The sequence below is a fragment of the Schistocerca gregaria genome, chromosome 4 (genome assembly GCF_023897955.1).
Source record: "Schistocerca gregaria isolate iqSchGreg1 chromosome 4, iqSchGreg1.2, whole genome shotgun sequence".
Lineage (NCBI taxonomy): Eukaryota > Metazoa > Arthropoda > Insecta > Orthoptera > Acrididae > Schistocerca > Schistocerca gregaria.
In genome coordinates this window covers 752,849,720-752,867,457 of record NC_064923.1, presented here as the reverse complement: position 1 = coordinate 752,867,457, position 17,738 = coordinate 752,849,720, and the positions used below count along the sequence as shown (strand labels likewise).

General features: G+C 40.8%; 1 protein-coding gene across 2 annotated transcripts in view; it reads right to left on the bottom strand.

Moving 5' to 3' along the window:
- Positions 1 to 17,738, bottom strand: part of LOC126365933 (zinc finger protein 271-like) — a 135,975-nt gene that overhangs the window by 97,592 nt on the left and 20,645 nt on the right. The window contains exons 1-2 of one of the 2 annotated variants that reach the window (XM_050008703.1): positions 15,225 to 15,455; positions 4,670 to 4,882 (exon numbers count right to left, since the gene is read on the bottom strand). In XM_050008703.1, the coding sequence (XP_049864660.1) occupies positions 4,670 to 4,882; positions 15,225 to 15,233 (222 nt within the window). In that variant the 5' untranslated portion in view covers positions 15,234 to 15,455. Of the gene's footprint in view, positions 1 to 4,669; positions 4,883 to 15,224; positions 15,456 to 17,738 lie in introns of those variants that run through there. The other variant, XM_050008702.1, reaches the window with a different exon arrangement.

Below are 17,738 nucleotides of genomic sequence, written 5' to 3'. Positions count from 1 at the left end.
TCTCTTCTTGTCCAAACTATTTATCATCCATATTTCACTTCCATACATGGCTACACTCCATACAAATACTTTCAGAAACGACTTCCTGACACTTAAATCCATACTCGATGTTAACAAATTTCACTTCTTCAGAAACACTTTCTGTGCCATTGCCAGTCTACATTTTATATCCTCTCTACTTCGACCATCATCAGTTATTTTACTCCCTAAATAGCAAAACTCCTTTACTACTTTAAGTGTCTCATTTCCTTATCTAATTCCCGCAGCATCACCCGATTTAATTCGACTACAGTCCATTATCCTCGTTTTGCTTTTGTTGATGTTCATCTTATATCTTCCTTTCAAGACACTGTCCATTCCATTCAACTGCTCTTCCAAGTCCTTTGCTGTCTCTGACAGAATTACAATGTCGTCGGTGAACCTCAAAGTTTTTATTTCTTCTCCATGAATTTTAATAGCTACTCCAAATTTTTCTTTTGTTTCCTTTACTGCTTGCTCAATATACAGATTGAATAACATCGGGGACAGGCTACAACCCTGTCTCACTCCCTTCCCATCCGCTGCTTCCCTTTCATGCCCCTCTGCAGTTGATCAGTATCTAAACATGCACAGTGCTGCCCACATGACCCTGATTGCAGAGCAGCACTCTTCCCTCCACTGAGACACAAGCAGTCAATGTATATGGCCTGCAGACTTTGAAATGGCTGCATCAATGGCCTGGCGGATCACCATCACAAAGTGATACTGTCCTAAACTCCAACTGTACAGCATGCACTTATGCTTTCTGAGCGTACACTTTAGTGCCTTACTTCTAGGTATTCTTTGATTCAAGATATGTATGCACATGAGGAAGTAGGTTCTGGAGTCCACTGACCACATACCCCTGAGCAGTATTTGTGAGAGCAGGAAAATATGTTGTGATGCCTATGGCAGAGCATGACCCCGTAGCAGTGGTGCAATGTGTGCCATGCCCATGTTCAGTAGGCATAATTCTTCTGAAGAAATTAGGTTCTCAACAGCTCGATTCTGGAGACACGTGGTCATAGATCCCCAAAGTACATAAGTGCAATAAATTTTCCACAAAGGATGAACATATGGAAAACCTGTTCAATAAGATCACTGAGAGGCTCAGAAACAAAGTTGTCACTTGGGGAAGGTATAAAGAGCATAATAATGTACTTTCAGCACACACTAGTGTAGAATCTGTGTGCAAGATGGTGTTGAGGAGGAGAAGCATGGAGTAATACTTGTCGCTAACAAATACGGCCACACCGACTTTAGCCCTCTCACCACTAAGTTCATCTTTCTGTGGAGACTGTAACTCCTAAATACGAGTTTTCTTAAAGACAAGGGGTCTGCCCTGTGTCTCGTGAATGTAAGCGGTAGCATCACCTTATTTCCCTTCTGAAATTTTTGCAGCTTTCATTCTGAGCTGTGTGATTCCAGAGTAATTTATGTAGAGTTCTGGAAGGAGGCAAGTTGTTCCTGTTTCAAGAGCTACTTCACCATGTCTGCCACACACTGCTTGCAAACTGCAAACAACAGGTGTATGATCCTATCACTGCCACCTGAAACATCACAGAAGGTTTGGAAGATGATATAGCTGCACTTTCAGCCACAGGAATCCTGCCTTGATATACAGTGTAAGTTTTGGGTAGTCCAAGGTTACAATAAAGGCATCTCTCTTTTTTTTTTTTTAATCCTGTTATTGACAAGATTCATTATATTACATACATCTGTTACTCTTTCATTAGAAAATTCCATCAGCAATTTCTTCATTGTAATATTCATAACATGGCAACAGATCACACCTCTGTTGACACACACTTCTACGCAGTTTTATTCATTTTTCAGTATAATGATACATTCTAGTACTTTCCAAATAAGAGGATTCCTTTTTTGAATGACCATTTTCCCCTCTTAATAATTGTAAATACATTTTGATACAGCTAGACCCTGTTACTATTTGTTAGCGAGATTGTCGAATGCTCTGGAGTATTAGCCTCTCTATCTCTATTTGGTGGTCGTGTGTTGGCTACAAACAGTGGATCACCTGACACACTGGAGGACTTTGTAAAGTTTGAACCACCAGCCACTTCAGTTCCACAAGCAGCTAGGAAAATAAAGATTCGCGCAGACAGTGCTCAGCATGCCTGGGTAAGCCTCATACAATTGAAGTGTAGCAGCTTCACTGGAGATTGCCTGCTCACGACTACACCACCACTACAGCTGCCCACCCCATCAGCACGCAGCATGCCTCATTAAGTTTTAATATACACCATTTTTGCAATCTGTGCAGTGACGCATGCCAGTCCACCTCTGTGGCACACAGTGGCCCCTGAAGCATGTACAGAGCTTATGGTTACAGAAGACTGGCAACGCTCACCATTCCCCAGCTCACAAACACCAGGCACACCAATGGTGGCACAGCTCCCCAAGTTGCTCGCCATCTGGCACGACCTAGGAGGCAGGTGTAGCTTATCAAAAGCCACAGATATGGTAAGAATTATTCCCCTTGAATAGTTATTACCATTTTTGGTGAATATAAGTACCTGCAGCAGACAGCATAAACAAATCTGAATATCTCAATTTTGCTCCCACCAGTTTACAACTGAGGTAAACAAATTTATCTTAGTATGTCACATGGCATACATACAGCCCCCTTCCTGTTAACTGAGTCCCTGTGTTCAACAAAAGTCAAACAACTAACATTAATGAGTATTTGTCTATTGCATTGTCTTCAGTTCAAAAACAGACAAAGATTTCAGCCAGGACTGAAAGTGTCATTTTTCCACCATACAGGAACAAAAAATTTTGTTTTGTTGAACATATAAAATGTGCCACAATGTCACAGAAGTAATATTAATGAGTAAGATATTGCTATGCACCGTATACATTCTACAAGAACAGCTTCAGTTGTAAGCTGTTAACTAAATACTGTGACTTCAAACCAGTGTGTAGCTCTCAGACTCCGATAATGAAGTTATTAATGCCCTACTAAAGTTCAGTGGAAGCTAAATATCTTGTGTGTGTTCTGTGGCAGAGTTAATAAGAGTTTTATTTAGGTTAAAGGATGGGAGGAAACTTAGGGGTTTAACATATTATAAATGTTTGCCTTAAGTGATCCAGGAAAGTGATGGAAAGCCAACATTATGATGGCCAGACACATACTTGAACCTTGTTCCTCATTAATATGAATTCAGTACCTCAACTGCAACACCTCATTCAATTTAATTAAAATCAAACTGAGCAAGTTATGTAAGGTTGTCAGAGCTAATTATGGCCTCTTGGTTTTGAGTCAAGTGGAAGGCCTGCACCAAAGATTCAATGATTCTGTGACAAGCAGTAAGTACTGGGAGATGAAGCTTGCACAGGATAGATTAGCATGGAGTGCTTCATCAAACCAGTCTCAGGACTGAAGATAACAACAACAAACAACGTGACAAGCTAGGCTTAGAGTTTCTACACTTTGACCATAGGGCTGAGAGGCATCTGAGCGTGGATTGTAGAGAAGGCATTTCTTAAGATTAGGTGACTCCCATGCAGTCCAGATAACAATAGGTGTAGGAGACCTCAAAGTATTATGCCTCCTCCCCTTTTTACAAGTGAAAGTATTAAAATCATAGTGATTAGCTATCAATGCATTCACAACAAAGTTCTGAGTTTGAAGCATTTCAAAAAAGCAATAGATCTCTCATAGCACTAGGGACAGAAAGCTTGTTAAAATTCAAAACTGATACCAGTGAGATTTTTGGGAAAAATCTAAGTTAATATCAAAAGGATAGGCTTATGGGTAATTGAGATGTATTTGTCACAGGAGACAAGAAGCTCAAACCCACTGAGACAAATGTTGAAGCACTGGCAGTAGTCAGTAACAAGGCTGGGCAGAAACTTGTAACTGCATCTTTCAACTGACCACCAGACTCACTTCCCAAATGTAGTCAAAGACTTTTAGTGAAAACCTTAGCTTACTAATATAAATATCTCTGTCATAATGTCATCACTGGAGGATGCGTTAATCATACAGCAATGAATTGTAACAATTACATTTGTGTAAGTGATGGGCATGGTAAGAGTTGTACAATACTAACTGACTTCTCTGAAAGCCACCCAGAACAGATAATTCGGAAGCCCACTCATGATGGGTATACGTTAGATCTAATGACAACAAAGCATGCCCACATTGAAGCTGGCATCAGTGATCACTAGGCAGTTGTAACAACAGTGATTATCAAAGTACACAAGGCAACAACAAGTAGAAAAATTTACATAATCGCTAAAACTAAATAAAGAGGCAGCACAAGGAGAAACTAGAAACATTTAGTTCTGGCCAGGAGTGTGTAGAAGAACTGTGGCGCAAGTTTAATTCTTTCAGAATTATGTTATCCTCTCCCCTACACGACCATGCCCTTAGATACTTCTCGTATAAGAACTGTAAATTTCCTGATTATTATTTTGCTTCAGTACAAACACAGTATTGGGTTATCATGCAGTGCTGTTACTACTAAAACTGGGGGAGGAAGCTGTCTCCTGTAGTTCTATATGATGAATTCTCAGAATAAGTATATGAGCAACACTAAGACACAGCAGGTTACTCCCAGGTAAATGTAGTTACTACTGGAAGATAAGGCTATAAGACAAGATATTTGTATTATGGATATGTACTTACAGAATGCCATGTTTCTTTCCCACCAATTACAATTACTTCATCTTCAACTATAGACAGATATTTATCTATTACTGGGTCACTCCTCTTCTGGTTCATAGCCTTCTTCAACTTTTGAAATGCACTGAACACATCACAACGGAATTCATAGCTCTGTTCGAGCTTGTACAGGCATCTGTGACAAATAAGTTTGGACAGAGGATCCGTCTCATAAATCTGTAAAATGAAAAGAAAAAAAAAAATCTTAACAGTAAGACTTCTGACCTCAATTTGCATATGATGCTACACCAATTTCCGTAGCCAGTTCAGATGACAACTGTTTCCTTTATGAAAATAAAATGTACACCATATATTCAGAAGAACTGAGACAAGTTCCGCAAGAAAGGAAACCAATATAGGCTCTTTAATCAGAGTCGATCTTGTGAACTACTATTGTTTGTTACTTAACAGCACCTGAGCAGTAATGACTACATGTGGAATACTAAAAAAGAAAAAAGCACTGAAAAGTAACAGGATGCATGCCAATTACGAGTGCCTGCTGAGACATGGTCTAGCAAAATACATTTAAACTGTTGTTCTTCTCAACTGTTATTCTCACTGGTAGGAGAGCTGATAATCTTGATTACACACATAATGTACACACATAGTATTCGGGTTTGTTACAGCCAGATTCATTTGATAATGACATCACTTTCAACAATATCAGGACAAAGATAGACTGCTACATAATGGAAAGATGACCCACTGAGTTGCAAAAGAGACTGTTACACATAATATCTTTCAGCGAAAGGCTTCTTCGCAAAGAATGAAACCACACACACACACACACACACACACCTCATGCACACATGACCGAATCATCTGCTGAGTAACAATCTATCCTTTTCCTAATACTGCTGGTATTCCAAAGTCCCACTGTTCGACATTACTTTCAGTTTTACTGCCAATGTTTCAGAGAGTGCATATTTATTAATGCACATTATTATTTTTATAGCTGCCGTGGACTGCAGCTCTCTATGCTACTCTATCCTGAGCAAGCCTCTTCATTTCCAATTAACTACTGCAAAAGATGTCCATTTGAACCTGTTTACTGTACTTGTCTCTCAGCTTCCCTTTTCACTTTTTTAACTCCATACTTCCCTCAAATACTAAACTGATGATTCCTTGATGTCTCAGAATGTGTCCTATCAACTGACACATTCTTTTAGTCAAGTTATGCAACAAGTTTCTTTCTTCCTCAGTTCTTTTCAGAATCTAATTATGAGTTAAACAACTTACCAATCTAAACCTCAGAATTCTTGGAAAGTGCCACATTTCAAAAGTTTCTATTCTTTTCCTGGCTGAACTGCTTATCATCCATGTTTCACTTCTGTACAAGGCTACAATTCAGACAAATGCCTTTCAAAAAGGCTTCCTAACATTTAAAATTATATTCCTTCTCATCTTCAGAAACACATGGAGCAAGCTTGCTGCAGTGGTTCAACTTACATCCGCTGTGGGCAGTAGGTGCAGCAACTGACAGGTTACTACACTCCTACTTTTGAGTGGAAGGACCAAGTGTCTCCATCCACAATACTGTGATTCAGAGATGTCGAAGGTGTCCACAGAGCATTGGGGACAGCAGACAAAGTCACAAGAAGGGCTCCCTTGCCACATGTGGACCCTGGGTTGAGCGGTGGACAGGATCAGTTACAGGGAGGTGGGCAGAAGCCATCTAGGCACTGGAGTCCACAACGATGGCTGTCAATACGGGCAGGAACAACAATGGACTGGAGAGTAGAGGCTGTTGTGACAGGGACCCGGTTTCCATCCCTGCTGGCAGTGGGAAGTGCAGCACTGATCACAGGAAGCAAACCCACTATCGGTGTTCTGCCTTCAAACAATTGATGGCACAGAAGTGAGCAGTAAAAATAATACGTGTTCACCCACGTATGTCATGTAGACACCTCTTCAAGGAGATAGGCATTTTTATTGTGGCGTCACAATACGTACGTTCACTAATGAAATTTGTAATAAATAATCCATCACAATTTGAGAACAGTGATGTACATACTTACAACACTTGTGGGGAAAAATCACCTTTATTACACATTGTTAAAGCTGTCAGTGGCTCAGAGAGGAGTTCAATATGCAGTAATAAAAATTTTTGATCATTTGCGTAATATCATAAAATGTCTGACAGGTAGCGAAGCAAGTTTTAAATCTAATTTAAAGTCATTTCACCTGGACGAGTCCTATTCCACGCACAAAATTCTAACCAGTAGCCAGTAAAATAAAAAATTAAAAAATAAATAAAAATAAAAAACACTTGTTTTTAAGTGTAGTTGCAAGAGTAGCAATAAAATGATAATGTGTTCATTAACGTTAACACCAATCAGGTATACATATTATGTATGCTCACTTGTTCCACATCATTTTCATAAAAAATATTTCAAAGGATCTATGGAACATGTAGCTAACTAACCAATCAACCAGTGTCTGCAACCAACATACAAGACATGCTTGCTCTGGGGAATATTTTCAACAGGACCTTGACGTTATGTCTGCCGTCGCAAACAGACAATGAACAACATAAGGAAAATGAGTGAAAGCAGCAACGGCCAATAACACAATAGTGTCTAGCAAAGGACCAGCGAAATCTATGTGAGCTCTTTCCTAATGATGTTTAGGGGACGGCCATGACGAAAAAACAGTGTGCGGCACACAAAGACAGAGACAATACAGTAACTGATGATGGAGATGCCTCGCCTATGTATCCAATAGAAAAGAAACAGTTCCTCCGGGTCAAATGAGTGGCCAGGACCCATGGGGAACCAGGACACAGCATTTGCACTTGCACATTGTGACATGGGATGAAAATGGAGCTCATAATTGTACCAGGACAGAGAACAGACTCCATCACTGAAGAAAATAAGTGGCTTTGTCTGGCAAGGATGCTACCTGGAAATCAAGGGCTTATGGTCAGTAATTAAATAAAAATTTGCACCATACAAGAATACGTGATTTTTTTAAAAGACAAAGACAATAACAAGAGCTTCTTTTTCCACCTGAGAATAACATTGCTGAGTTGAGCTGAGTGTTTTCAATGTTCAGAGCCACCTGAATAGTGATGGGCTATTGAAGACTCAACAGTCTGCCTCATTCAAAGTGATCATGACAGGACATCAGATTACATGGCACATAGTTTTACACTTTAGAAACAAGAGCCTCTGAGAAGATTATCATCTCACAAATACAATATTGTACCTAATGAACTGCACATCACATCGAGAACAGATGAAGCATTGTACTAGGATGAAAAATTCTAGCTTCTCAACTAATCTCACCACTGCCTAAGTGCATTCTCATTCTTTGTACAATATGCTACAGGACAAGAAATAATTAACAACACTGTACCAGGCAATCATGGTCAACTACATCAAGAAAAGCCAGGTAGAAACTGTTCCTTATGACTACACAAATAGGAACGTATTCCATTTAGCACACAGACTGTTAGATATTTAATAATGTTAAAATAAAGTATGAAATAGTATTCAATACTTCTCATGACCCAAACTCTTGAGAATAAAATGGCAATAGTCTACAATGACAACAAAAATTCTTGCAACTGACACTAAATTTTTTTGTGGATTACATCAACACAAAAGAAAAGAATGTATACTTCACTACTACATGCATAAATAACTACCTGTTCTGTAGTATGGCTTATTGTGCTGATTATCACGTGATACCTGTGTGCAGGTTGACAATAATGCATATGATGTTCTTATATCTTTGCCACTTCCAACTGACATACTAATTTGTTTTGGTATCATTGTCTGTGGAATCTAGTCTGTATTTAAAGTGCCTTCTGCTTTAACTTATTTGCCCTAAACTGTAATAACTTAATTACAGTCTGCCATCAGGTTAAGGGCCCAGCAAAACATGTTTATTAACTGAGATAAAATTTTATTTTCCTTGGGTCAGTCAAGTCTCTGAAGTTATCCATTAATTTGATGGAGCTAATTTTCAATTATAGAAATATAAAATGGAAATTATGTTTCGTGCTGAGAAACTGCTGGACAGTGTTGATGAATGTACAGTAAGCCAGCTGAAGGCACAGATATACAGAATTTGTGGGATGAGCTTAATGTAAAAGCAATGCTTTGTATCTTACCTAGTACAGAATTTGACCAGCTGCAAACTGTTACCCTCCACAAATGACAGCATGTCCAAGGAAAGGTGACCATTTTTAATACAAAAAACTAACAAACAGCATCTGGATTACAGTTTTTTTGTTTTTTTACTGACTGCCAGTTTCAGTCTGTGTTGCAGATTGTCTTCAGGTCCAGTGTTGCAAAGTGTTGTTTTACACAACTGTTGACAAACTGCACTTTGCAGCACTGGACCTGAAAATAACCTGCAACACATACTAAAACTGACAGTAAACAAATAAAAAGTTGTTATCCTGACATAGTTTGTTTGCTTATTTACGCAAACTGTTATGTCGAGTACCACAGGAAATGATATGTAAAACTGTCCTACAATAATCAATGAACAGTGATCTGCAATAAGTAAAGTTACTGTACATTGAAACAGCAGTTCTCCAATTATAAAAAAACTGCACTGTTATACCATGGCACATGATATGAGTAAAGTCGAAGCATTAGCACCGTTTCTTGCAGACTTGTTAACCACTGGGAGATACAGACAAGATTGCCAAAGTTTTTGGTTGACTTCAAGCAAAATAGGATTCGATCGTTACTGCTTAGGACTCACGTGACAATCTATAATTTAACAGCAAGGTTCTGCAACATTTGTTGCAGACTGAAGAAATGGTCACAGCATTCACTGCTGTTAAGGTTAATCACAGAAAGGATAAAAGTCAGTGATCGCAAAGCTATTACTGTACAAGAGAGATAATTATAAAGCTGAGTTAAAAAAAAAAAGAGAGACTGTTTAAACTGTCAAGAGAAGGTCAAATACCTGATCATCAAGAACTCAGTACAGAATTTAGAACTGACGCGTGTGATGTCAGAGACCACATGTCCATACAGTTCACAGGCACACTTATAGAGGCCACCTGGGTTAGCCTCCTCGCACGCTTTGGTGAGCCGCCAAATAAACAGCGTTATTTGAGCTATCGCAAAGGACTGCTCGGCCTATCCTGTAACCTGTATTACAGTTATCCAGTGAATTTGTTTAGTGTTACACACAGTCAGTAGTTCATTGTATCTTTCATGTTGCTCTGTAAAGTACTATGTTCCATAAATTGTGTTCGTTCCTGCTACAGCAAACTTGGCGATGAGTGACGATTATGTTTCTTTGCACATTAGTGCCACTGTTACGACACCCGACGAACACCTCAATAGAAGAAATACTCCAACATATCACTGCCCAGTAGAAAGCTTTCACGTAACAACAGCAGGATCTCACCACCAATCTCAATCAGGTGGCATCTGTGTATTTGTGGCTGGTTACTCTACTGACAGTGCAACCATCGCCCCTTCCAGCTTATGATGTACTGTCTGAAGATTGGGACTCTTAAAAGACACAGTTACGCCAACATTTCCAGTCTTCTTGCATGGGCGATGGAAACCTGTGTAGGGCTTTCTTTCTTTCCTGGCTTTTGTCGCGCATCTATCAGTAGTGGTGTCAACTCGTGTCTTTGCAAGAACCAACCAGCTTATCATTTGATGAAACGTCCAAGCTATTCTTAACTTATTACTGTAACAGAATGCACATCATTGCGATGCACGTAGAATTTTACCGTTATCAGAAATGACCAAACCAATCTTACAAAGCCTGGGCTGCAGAATTATGCAGGTTGAACAATTATTGTAAATTTGTCACATACCCATCACAAATCCTACGCTGATCACATGGTGTGTGATGATGTTATTCGTCTGGCCCTGGATATGGAAGTCTGCGAAGAACACTTCAGTGTGAAAATCCGATGTTTACACATGTGCTCAATATAGCAGAGTCCTTTGAAGTGTCATGGGCTGCAGGCAATCAGATTGCTGTGTGGAGGCAGGTATCAGAAGTTGCTCAGTCAACCCGTCATGCACGCTGCAGGTGTTCAGGATGATGGGGAAGCTGCTGCAGCAGTACAGCCTTTGACTAAGGATCGCACAGGGCAGTGTTGGTTACGGCCACAGCAGCAACAGGCCGTGTTACAACGATAGCCACATGCTTCCCTCCCACCTTGCCCATACTGCTTCATCTGACGCTACATCTACATCTACATATCTACTCCACTAGCCACCAAGCACTGTCTGGCGGAGAGCACTATTCGCACCAAAGCCATATTTCCTCCCCTCTCTGTTCCACTCGCAGATCGAGTGAGGGAAACAAGACTGTCTGAATGCTTCAGTACAAACTCTAATTTCCCTTATCTTTGAATGGTGATCATTGTGTGATATGAAAGTTGGTGGTAATAATATATGCTCTACATCCTCAACAAAGATCGGATTTTGGAATTTAGTGAGCAGCACCTTTCGTAATAATATATGCTCTACATCCTCAACAAAGATCGGATTTTGGAATTTAGTGAGCAGCACCTTTCGTTTAGCGCGTCATCTATCTGCAAGTGTGTCCAACTTCAAACTTTCTAAGAGATTTGTAACGCTCTCGCGATGGCAAAATGTACCAGTCACAAATCTTGCCACTCTTCTTTGGACCTTCTCAATCTCTTGAATCAGACCCAACTGGTAAGGGTCCCATACGAACTAATGTATTGTAAGCAATTTCCTTCATTGAAGGACTGCATCGCTTCAGGATTCTACCAATAAACTACAATCTACAGTTCGCCTTACCTGTTACTTATGTAATCTGATCTTTCCATTGAGATCATTTCAAATAGTCACAAATTGATATTTGATGGATGTTGCCACTTCCAAAGATTGGGCATTTATTTTGTACTCCTACATTAATGGGGATTTTTCCTTTGTTATACGCAGTAGGCTACATTTCGTAATATTGAGAGAGAACTGCCAGTAATTACACCACACATTTATTTTCTGCAAATCCTCATTGATTTGTTCACAACTTCCATGCAATACTACTTTCCTGTAGACTACAGCATCATAGGCAAACAGTCTAATGCTGCTGTCAATACCATCAACCAGATCATTTATGTAAATCGTAAAAAGCAGTGGACCTATTACACTGACCTGGGGCACACCTGATGTTACGCTTGTTTCTGTTGAAGTATTCCCATTCAGGACAACATACTGCTCTCTGTCTGTTTGAAAACTTTCTACCCAACTGCATATGTCATAAGATAGACCATAATCGTGCACGTTTTGGAGCAAGTGACACAGCAGAACTGAGTCGAATGCCTTTCGAAACTCGAGGAATATGGCATCAACATGGGAGCCGGTATCTAGAGCCTGTTGTACACCATGCACACTTGTGTGCTACACACCTTCAGCACTGGGCTGCTTGCGACATGTGTCAAAAGAAAGACCACACTGCATCAGTGCGCAACACCTCTTCAAACGTGGCAGACAAAGTAGTACCAACGGACATAAAATCCCTATCTACAATGACTGCCTCCCCAAAAAAACTGTTTATTGACTTGTGTGTGTGTTTAATAAACTGCTAAAAATGCCAGTAGACACAGGAGCTGTAGTGACTTTAGTAAGCACACAAACATAAGTGGACTGCCGCTTCTCTCCCCTCATGCAGGTTTCACAGAAGCCGGTTGGCTACAATAAATAGCAGAATCCTAGCTCAGTTCTCTGCTCCTGTCTCTTACAAATCTGTTGTTTGCCCTTTCACCTCCCTTGTTGTGGATCAGTTGCAATAACGCAGAAGTGTTCAGGTTAGATGCACTTAACGCTTTTGGTTTCTCCATTGCTGATAGGTAAATTTGGTGTCAGATCAAGTTCCTGATCAGCAATTGGAATCTCTCTGCTCTGAGTTTTGGTCATTATTTTCCTCTGGGCTCAGTTTTGCTACTAGTTTTCAGGCCACTGCCACGAAAGAGTCTGCACATCCTTGTTTTCTTTTTCAGGTACAGCACATGCCTGTCAAGTTGCACAACTCTGTCAAGGCCAAATTAAACTATTTGACATAGCTTGGGTCTTTGTTAAGAAGCCGACAGGTAAGCTTCCCCTCTGTGGCAACACCAGTATCACGATTAATGCAGAGTCTGTGATAGCTACATACCCTCAGCCCAGTCCTAACAAGTTGCTCGCAAAATTATCAGGAAGTCACTACTTTTCCAAAACTGATTTGTCGGAAACATACATCCATCTCTTCTCGGATGAGGCCATTCGGCGCCTTCTCATTGTCAATATACCTTTCGCAGTATACCAATATCAATGCTGCCTTTTGGTGTCGCTAGTCCACACACAATATTTCAGGTATTCTTTTGGAACAGCTGACAGCCTCTGTACCCAGCTGCATCAGTTGCCTCAATGATATTATTGTTTTGAGTTCTTCCACTGGAGGCCACCTTAGAAATCTCAGACTGCTGTTTTCTGTTTTGCAGTCTGCAGGTCTCAAGTGCCATCTTGCCACATCTCAATTTTTTCAGCCATCAACTGAGTACCTAGGTTTTGAGGTTATTTGGACAGGAGTCAAGCCATTGTGTCACCATGTTGACGCGTGGCTTCGCCGCAGCCACCCTTCATTAAGGAACTGCATCCATTTCTAGGTAAAGTTGTGTGCTAACGTAAATTTTTACCTGACACATCCACAGTTGCTCAGTTCCTGCATGCAATTTTGCATAAAAATGTGCCTTTTTTCTGGTCTCCAGCTTGTGACCGAGTGTTTATCTCACTCAAATGTAAGCTTCAATCTGTCCCATGTCAGGCCACTTTTTAGCCGGGTCAACATCTCATGTTAACTACATATGCCTCTCAGCACAACCTTGGTGCAGTGTGGGACACAAATACACGGACAGGTCTGAACGACCCACTGCTTACGCTTCTTAGACTTTAACTCCTGCTCAGCAGCGATATTCTCATATTGAAAGGGAGGCTTTAGCGTTTGTGTTCGCCCTCAAGAAGTTTCATGTCTTCTTGTATGGCTCTAAGTTCCATTTAACCACAGGTCACAAGCCATTACTCGCTGTTTTTAATCATTCGGCTTCCACACTGGACAAGTTAGCACATTGTTTGCTATGGTCGGCTCTCTTCCTCTCCCGTTATCATTATCAGATCCATTATTGGCTGATGGCACAACATGCCAACGCCAACACCTCACCTCACCTTCCAATTGTGCCAGATCCAGCATCCAATAAGGACGAGTTGCTTTGTTTTTATTTAGATACTGAGAACCAGAACATGGCCGATGGTTTTCCCATTACTAGTGCCGTGATAGCATGCTGTCGTCATAGATCCTGTACTTAAGCCTGGCCCTCTCTTTTGTGCAGTGCAGTTGGCTGGAAAAACCCAGGCTGTGCCTCAGATCACTTGTGTAATTACTTCTCCCTCCAGCACTGTCTTTCTGTGTTTGACAGGGTTCTTTTGTTAGCTACAGAGAATGCTGCTCCCCAGGTTGTGATTCCCACTTCTTTACACCGTAATATACAGTAGCTTCTGCATGTCAGTCATTGGGAACATCTCGCACCGAAGTTTTGGCCCACCGTCCATGTTTCCATACATTGATTTCTCATTTTTACATTTACAGGGAATGCCATGCAGCAGGTGTCAAGCACCCTTTTCTGCAGGAACACAGGAAGACTGAGTGAAACCCACCTTGTGTCCTTCCATCTTTTTCACATGAAGACCACTGATAGCTTTCTCGTTCACAGTAATCTGCTTGTCCACAATTTATACATTAAGGTTGAACAACCACATTGCGTTGTGGTTTGACCAAGTACCTCAGAAAGGATGTTCGAACATTCCATTATGTTTTTAGTAATTTGAGTGGATGTAGACATTTCAAAAACTAATTAAACATGGAAAAACTGTTAATACCAATAATATGAGGGTAATCCCAAAAGTAAGGTCTCCTATTTTTTATAAGTACATAGACCTGTTTATTTCTACAATGATTTACATCAGTTTACAGCTTTAACATTTAGCTATTTTTTGACATAATCACCATTTCTGTTGATACATTTTTGTAGATGCTGTGGCAGTTTTGTATGCCCATGTCATACCAGCTCACTGCCATGCTGTTCAGAAAGTTATGAACTGACATGATCGTTGCTCGGTCTCAGGTGTAAAGTGGTATGCCCAGGTTTTGTCACCCAAGACAACTGAGTCCAGAAGGTTGTCCTGTTCGGCTGCAAGGCGGTGAAGAAATGCGCAGGAACCATCAACCCGTTGCCACGTATGGTCCTCAGTCTGCATGTGTGGCACCCATCTTGCGCACACCTTCCGGTAGTTCAATGTTCCCGTTAAAGTTCTGTGAGCGGTGCTTTGGGGAACCTCAGGAACCGACGTGCACAGATTATCCAGCGCTATCCGCCAATCTTCACGCATGATTTGCTCAACCTTCAACACTGCCTCCTCAGAAACTGACGGTCTCCCACTCCTATGTTCATCATGAATTTCGGTCCGACCAGCCGCAAACTCTCTACACCACTTACGAACATTTTTGACATCCATGCATAACTCACCATACACATTCATCAATTGGCGATGGATTTCAATCGGTGCAGTGCCCTTTGTGTTCAAAAACTGAATAACTGCGCCCATTTCTCACTTGGCAGTAACATCCAACGGGAGTTCCATTCTCAACAGCTGCCAAGCCAAGACAGCACCTCAGCGCGGCATGCACATGTTTACACAGCACATGAAGCACTCTTCATAACAGTATGACCAACTGCCACACAAACAGAGTTCTGTACCTATAAAAAAAAAATAGGAGGCTTACTATTGGGATTACCCTTGTACTATTACCAATTTATAATGTACACATATGAGGTGTCTGTTAATGTAAAGTACTCATCAGTACATTTTGTTGGTTGCTGCAAGAGATCAGAAAATGTCATACATCCAGGATCTGCACAGCAGTACACACTATCAGAGATGACAGGATAGTGTGAGTCACTGGCTATGGTGTGTCACAGCCTTGGAAATGGGGAGTATTGCTGAAGTGGCTGTTCTATGTCCCAGAAAGAACACATTCTGCAGTTATCGACACAAAATCAGATACGGATGAACAGCATAGTGAATGCTTTGCAGAAGACAAGATAGACACAAAGCCAAGACAAACCACAATGGCACAAGAATATCTACATTTACATACATACTCTGTAAACCACAGTAAAGTGCATAGCAGCTGGACTGCTCAAATGCCTCTGTGCACGCTGTATTTTGTTTAATATCACCTTCACAGTAATACACAGGAGGCTGAAATATACTTCGAGTTTCTTCAGTTAATACTTGTTCCTGAAACTGTCTAAGTAAGGCAGTGAGCAATGATTCAAACACCAACCAGTTCGTGTCTTTCAGCATTTCCATAATGCTGTCCCACGAGTCAAACAAATCTGTGACCATTCATGCTCCCCTTACTTTAATACGTTCAGTATCTACTCTTAGTACTATTTGGTATGGGGCCAACACAGCTGTGCAATATTCTAAGATGGGACACGCAAGTGATATGTACGTGGTCTCCACTGTAGACTAACATTGTTCTCCCAGTACCCTGCCCACGGAAAAATGTCTGCAACCTGCTTTTTCTACTACTGAGCCTAAGTGATCACTCCATTTCAGTATTTTCCTAATAGCTCTTCAGATGACAAAAAGATTGATAGAAGGCATGACATAAAAGAAATTACTTATTACGTTAAGGGAGAAAAAAATTTATCTTTAATGGAGGACTGAAATTCAATAGTAGGAGAACATCGGTTGAGGTAAAAGCAATACAAGGGGTAGTTGCCTGGTACGATTTTGCACTTCATGCAGAAGAAACTTGAATAAAATACTATGGAGAACAGAAAGCAAACAGATGAAGATTAGGTGGACAATATGATATAAGGGTATCCATAACCTTTTAATTATTGCCTCAAAAGAAGGTGTGTGTGTGTGTGTGTGTGTGTGTGTGTGTGTGTGTGTGTGTGTGTGTGTGCGTGTGTGTGCGTGTGTGTGCGTGTGTGTGAGAGAGAGAGAGAGAGAGAGAGAGAGAGAGAGAGAGAGAGAGAGAGAGAGAGATTGTGTTGGATGATTTGCCAGATACTTAGGTTTCAAAAAAAATCTGCATTTCAACTGTTCAGTAAACATTCCACATCAAAAATCAACTCATTGTCATTTTGGAATGCCTATCAAACAATGCTTTTTTCATACAAAGAAAGAAGTAGTAGTCATTAGGTTTCACTACAGGGCAATACAGGGAGTGAGGCAACATTTGACAGCCCAAAGAAGCAGCACAAGTGTCTATGTCCTATGCCAGTTGAGCAGGGATGTTGTCCCGGAGTAAAAATAGCCCCACAGACAGCTTCCCATGATGCTTTCTCTTGACAGCCTGCCATAACATTGTCAGGAGATTTTGGTAGCATGCTCCTGCGATGGTTAGCACCAAACTGTGGCAGTTCAAGAAACATTTCAGCATTACATTGCCCAATGATGGTTGGATCTTTGCCTTTTTCAGCAGTGGTGAATCCATGTATTTTCATATCACACTTTGCTCCACTGTTTTTGGGTCATACTGACTTGCCCAGCACTTGGTGTTAGTGTTTAGAACAAGTGGTCTGGATTATCCTGACATGTGAAACATTTCTGCTGCTGCCTTGGTTCAGTGGGCTTTTCAAATGGACATGACCCAACATGAAAACCACAGGGTGGTGATCTTTGTCATGTCCAAAATGTCATTCCAGATGTTGAAGACAGATTTGTAACTGATTTTCGAATTTTCCACTATTGCTTCAGTTGTGATATTCTGTTCTTAGAGCACCAGGGCCTCCACTTCTCTTGTGATTCCTCATTCTGCATCGAGACATGTCACCCACTTCATTCATGGGCATTTCGACTTGTCAAAGCATCTGCACCACCTAACCACTATGTCATATGATGATGCATTGTTGCCTCACATTTTCACCAACTCAGCATAAACTGTCGCAGCAGCCATCACCTTAAATTGCAGAAAATTATGTGTACTACTTCACTTAATTAATGGCCTGTGCCACTTGCCT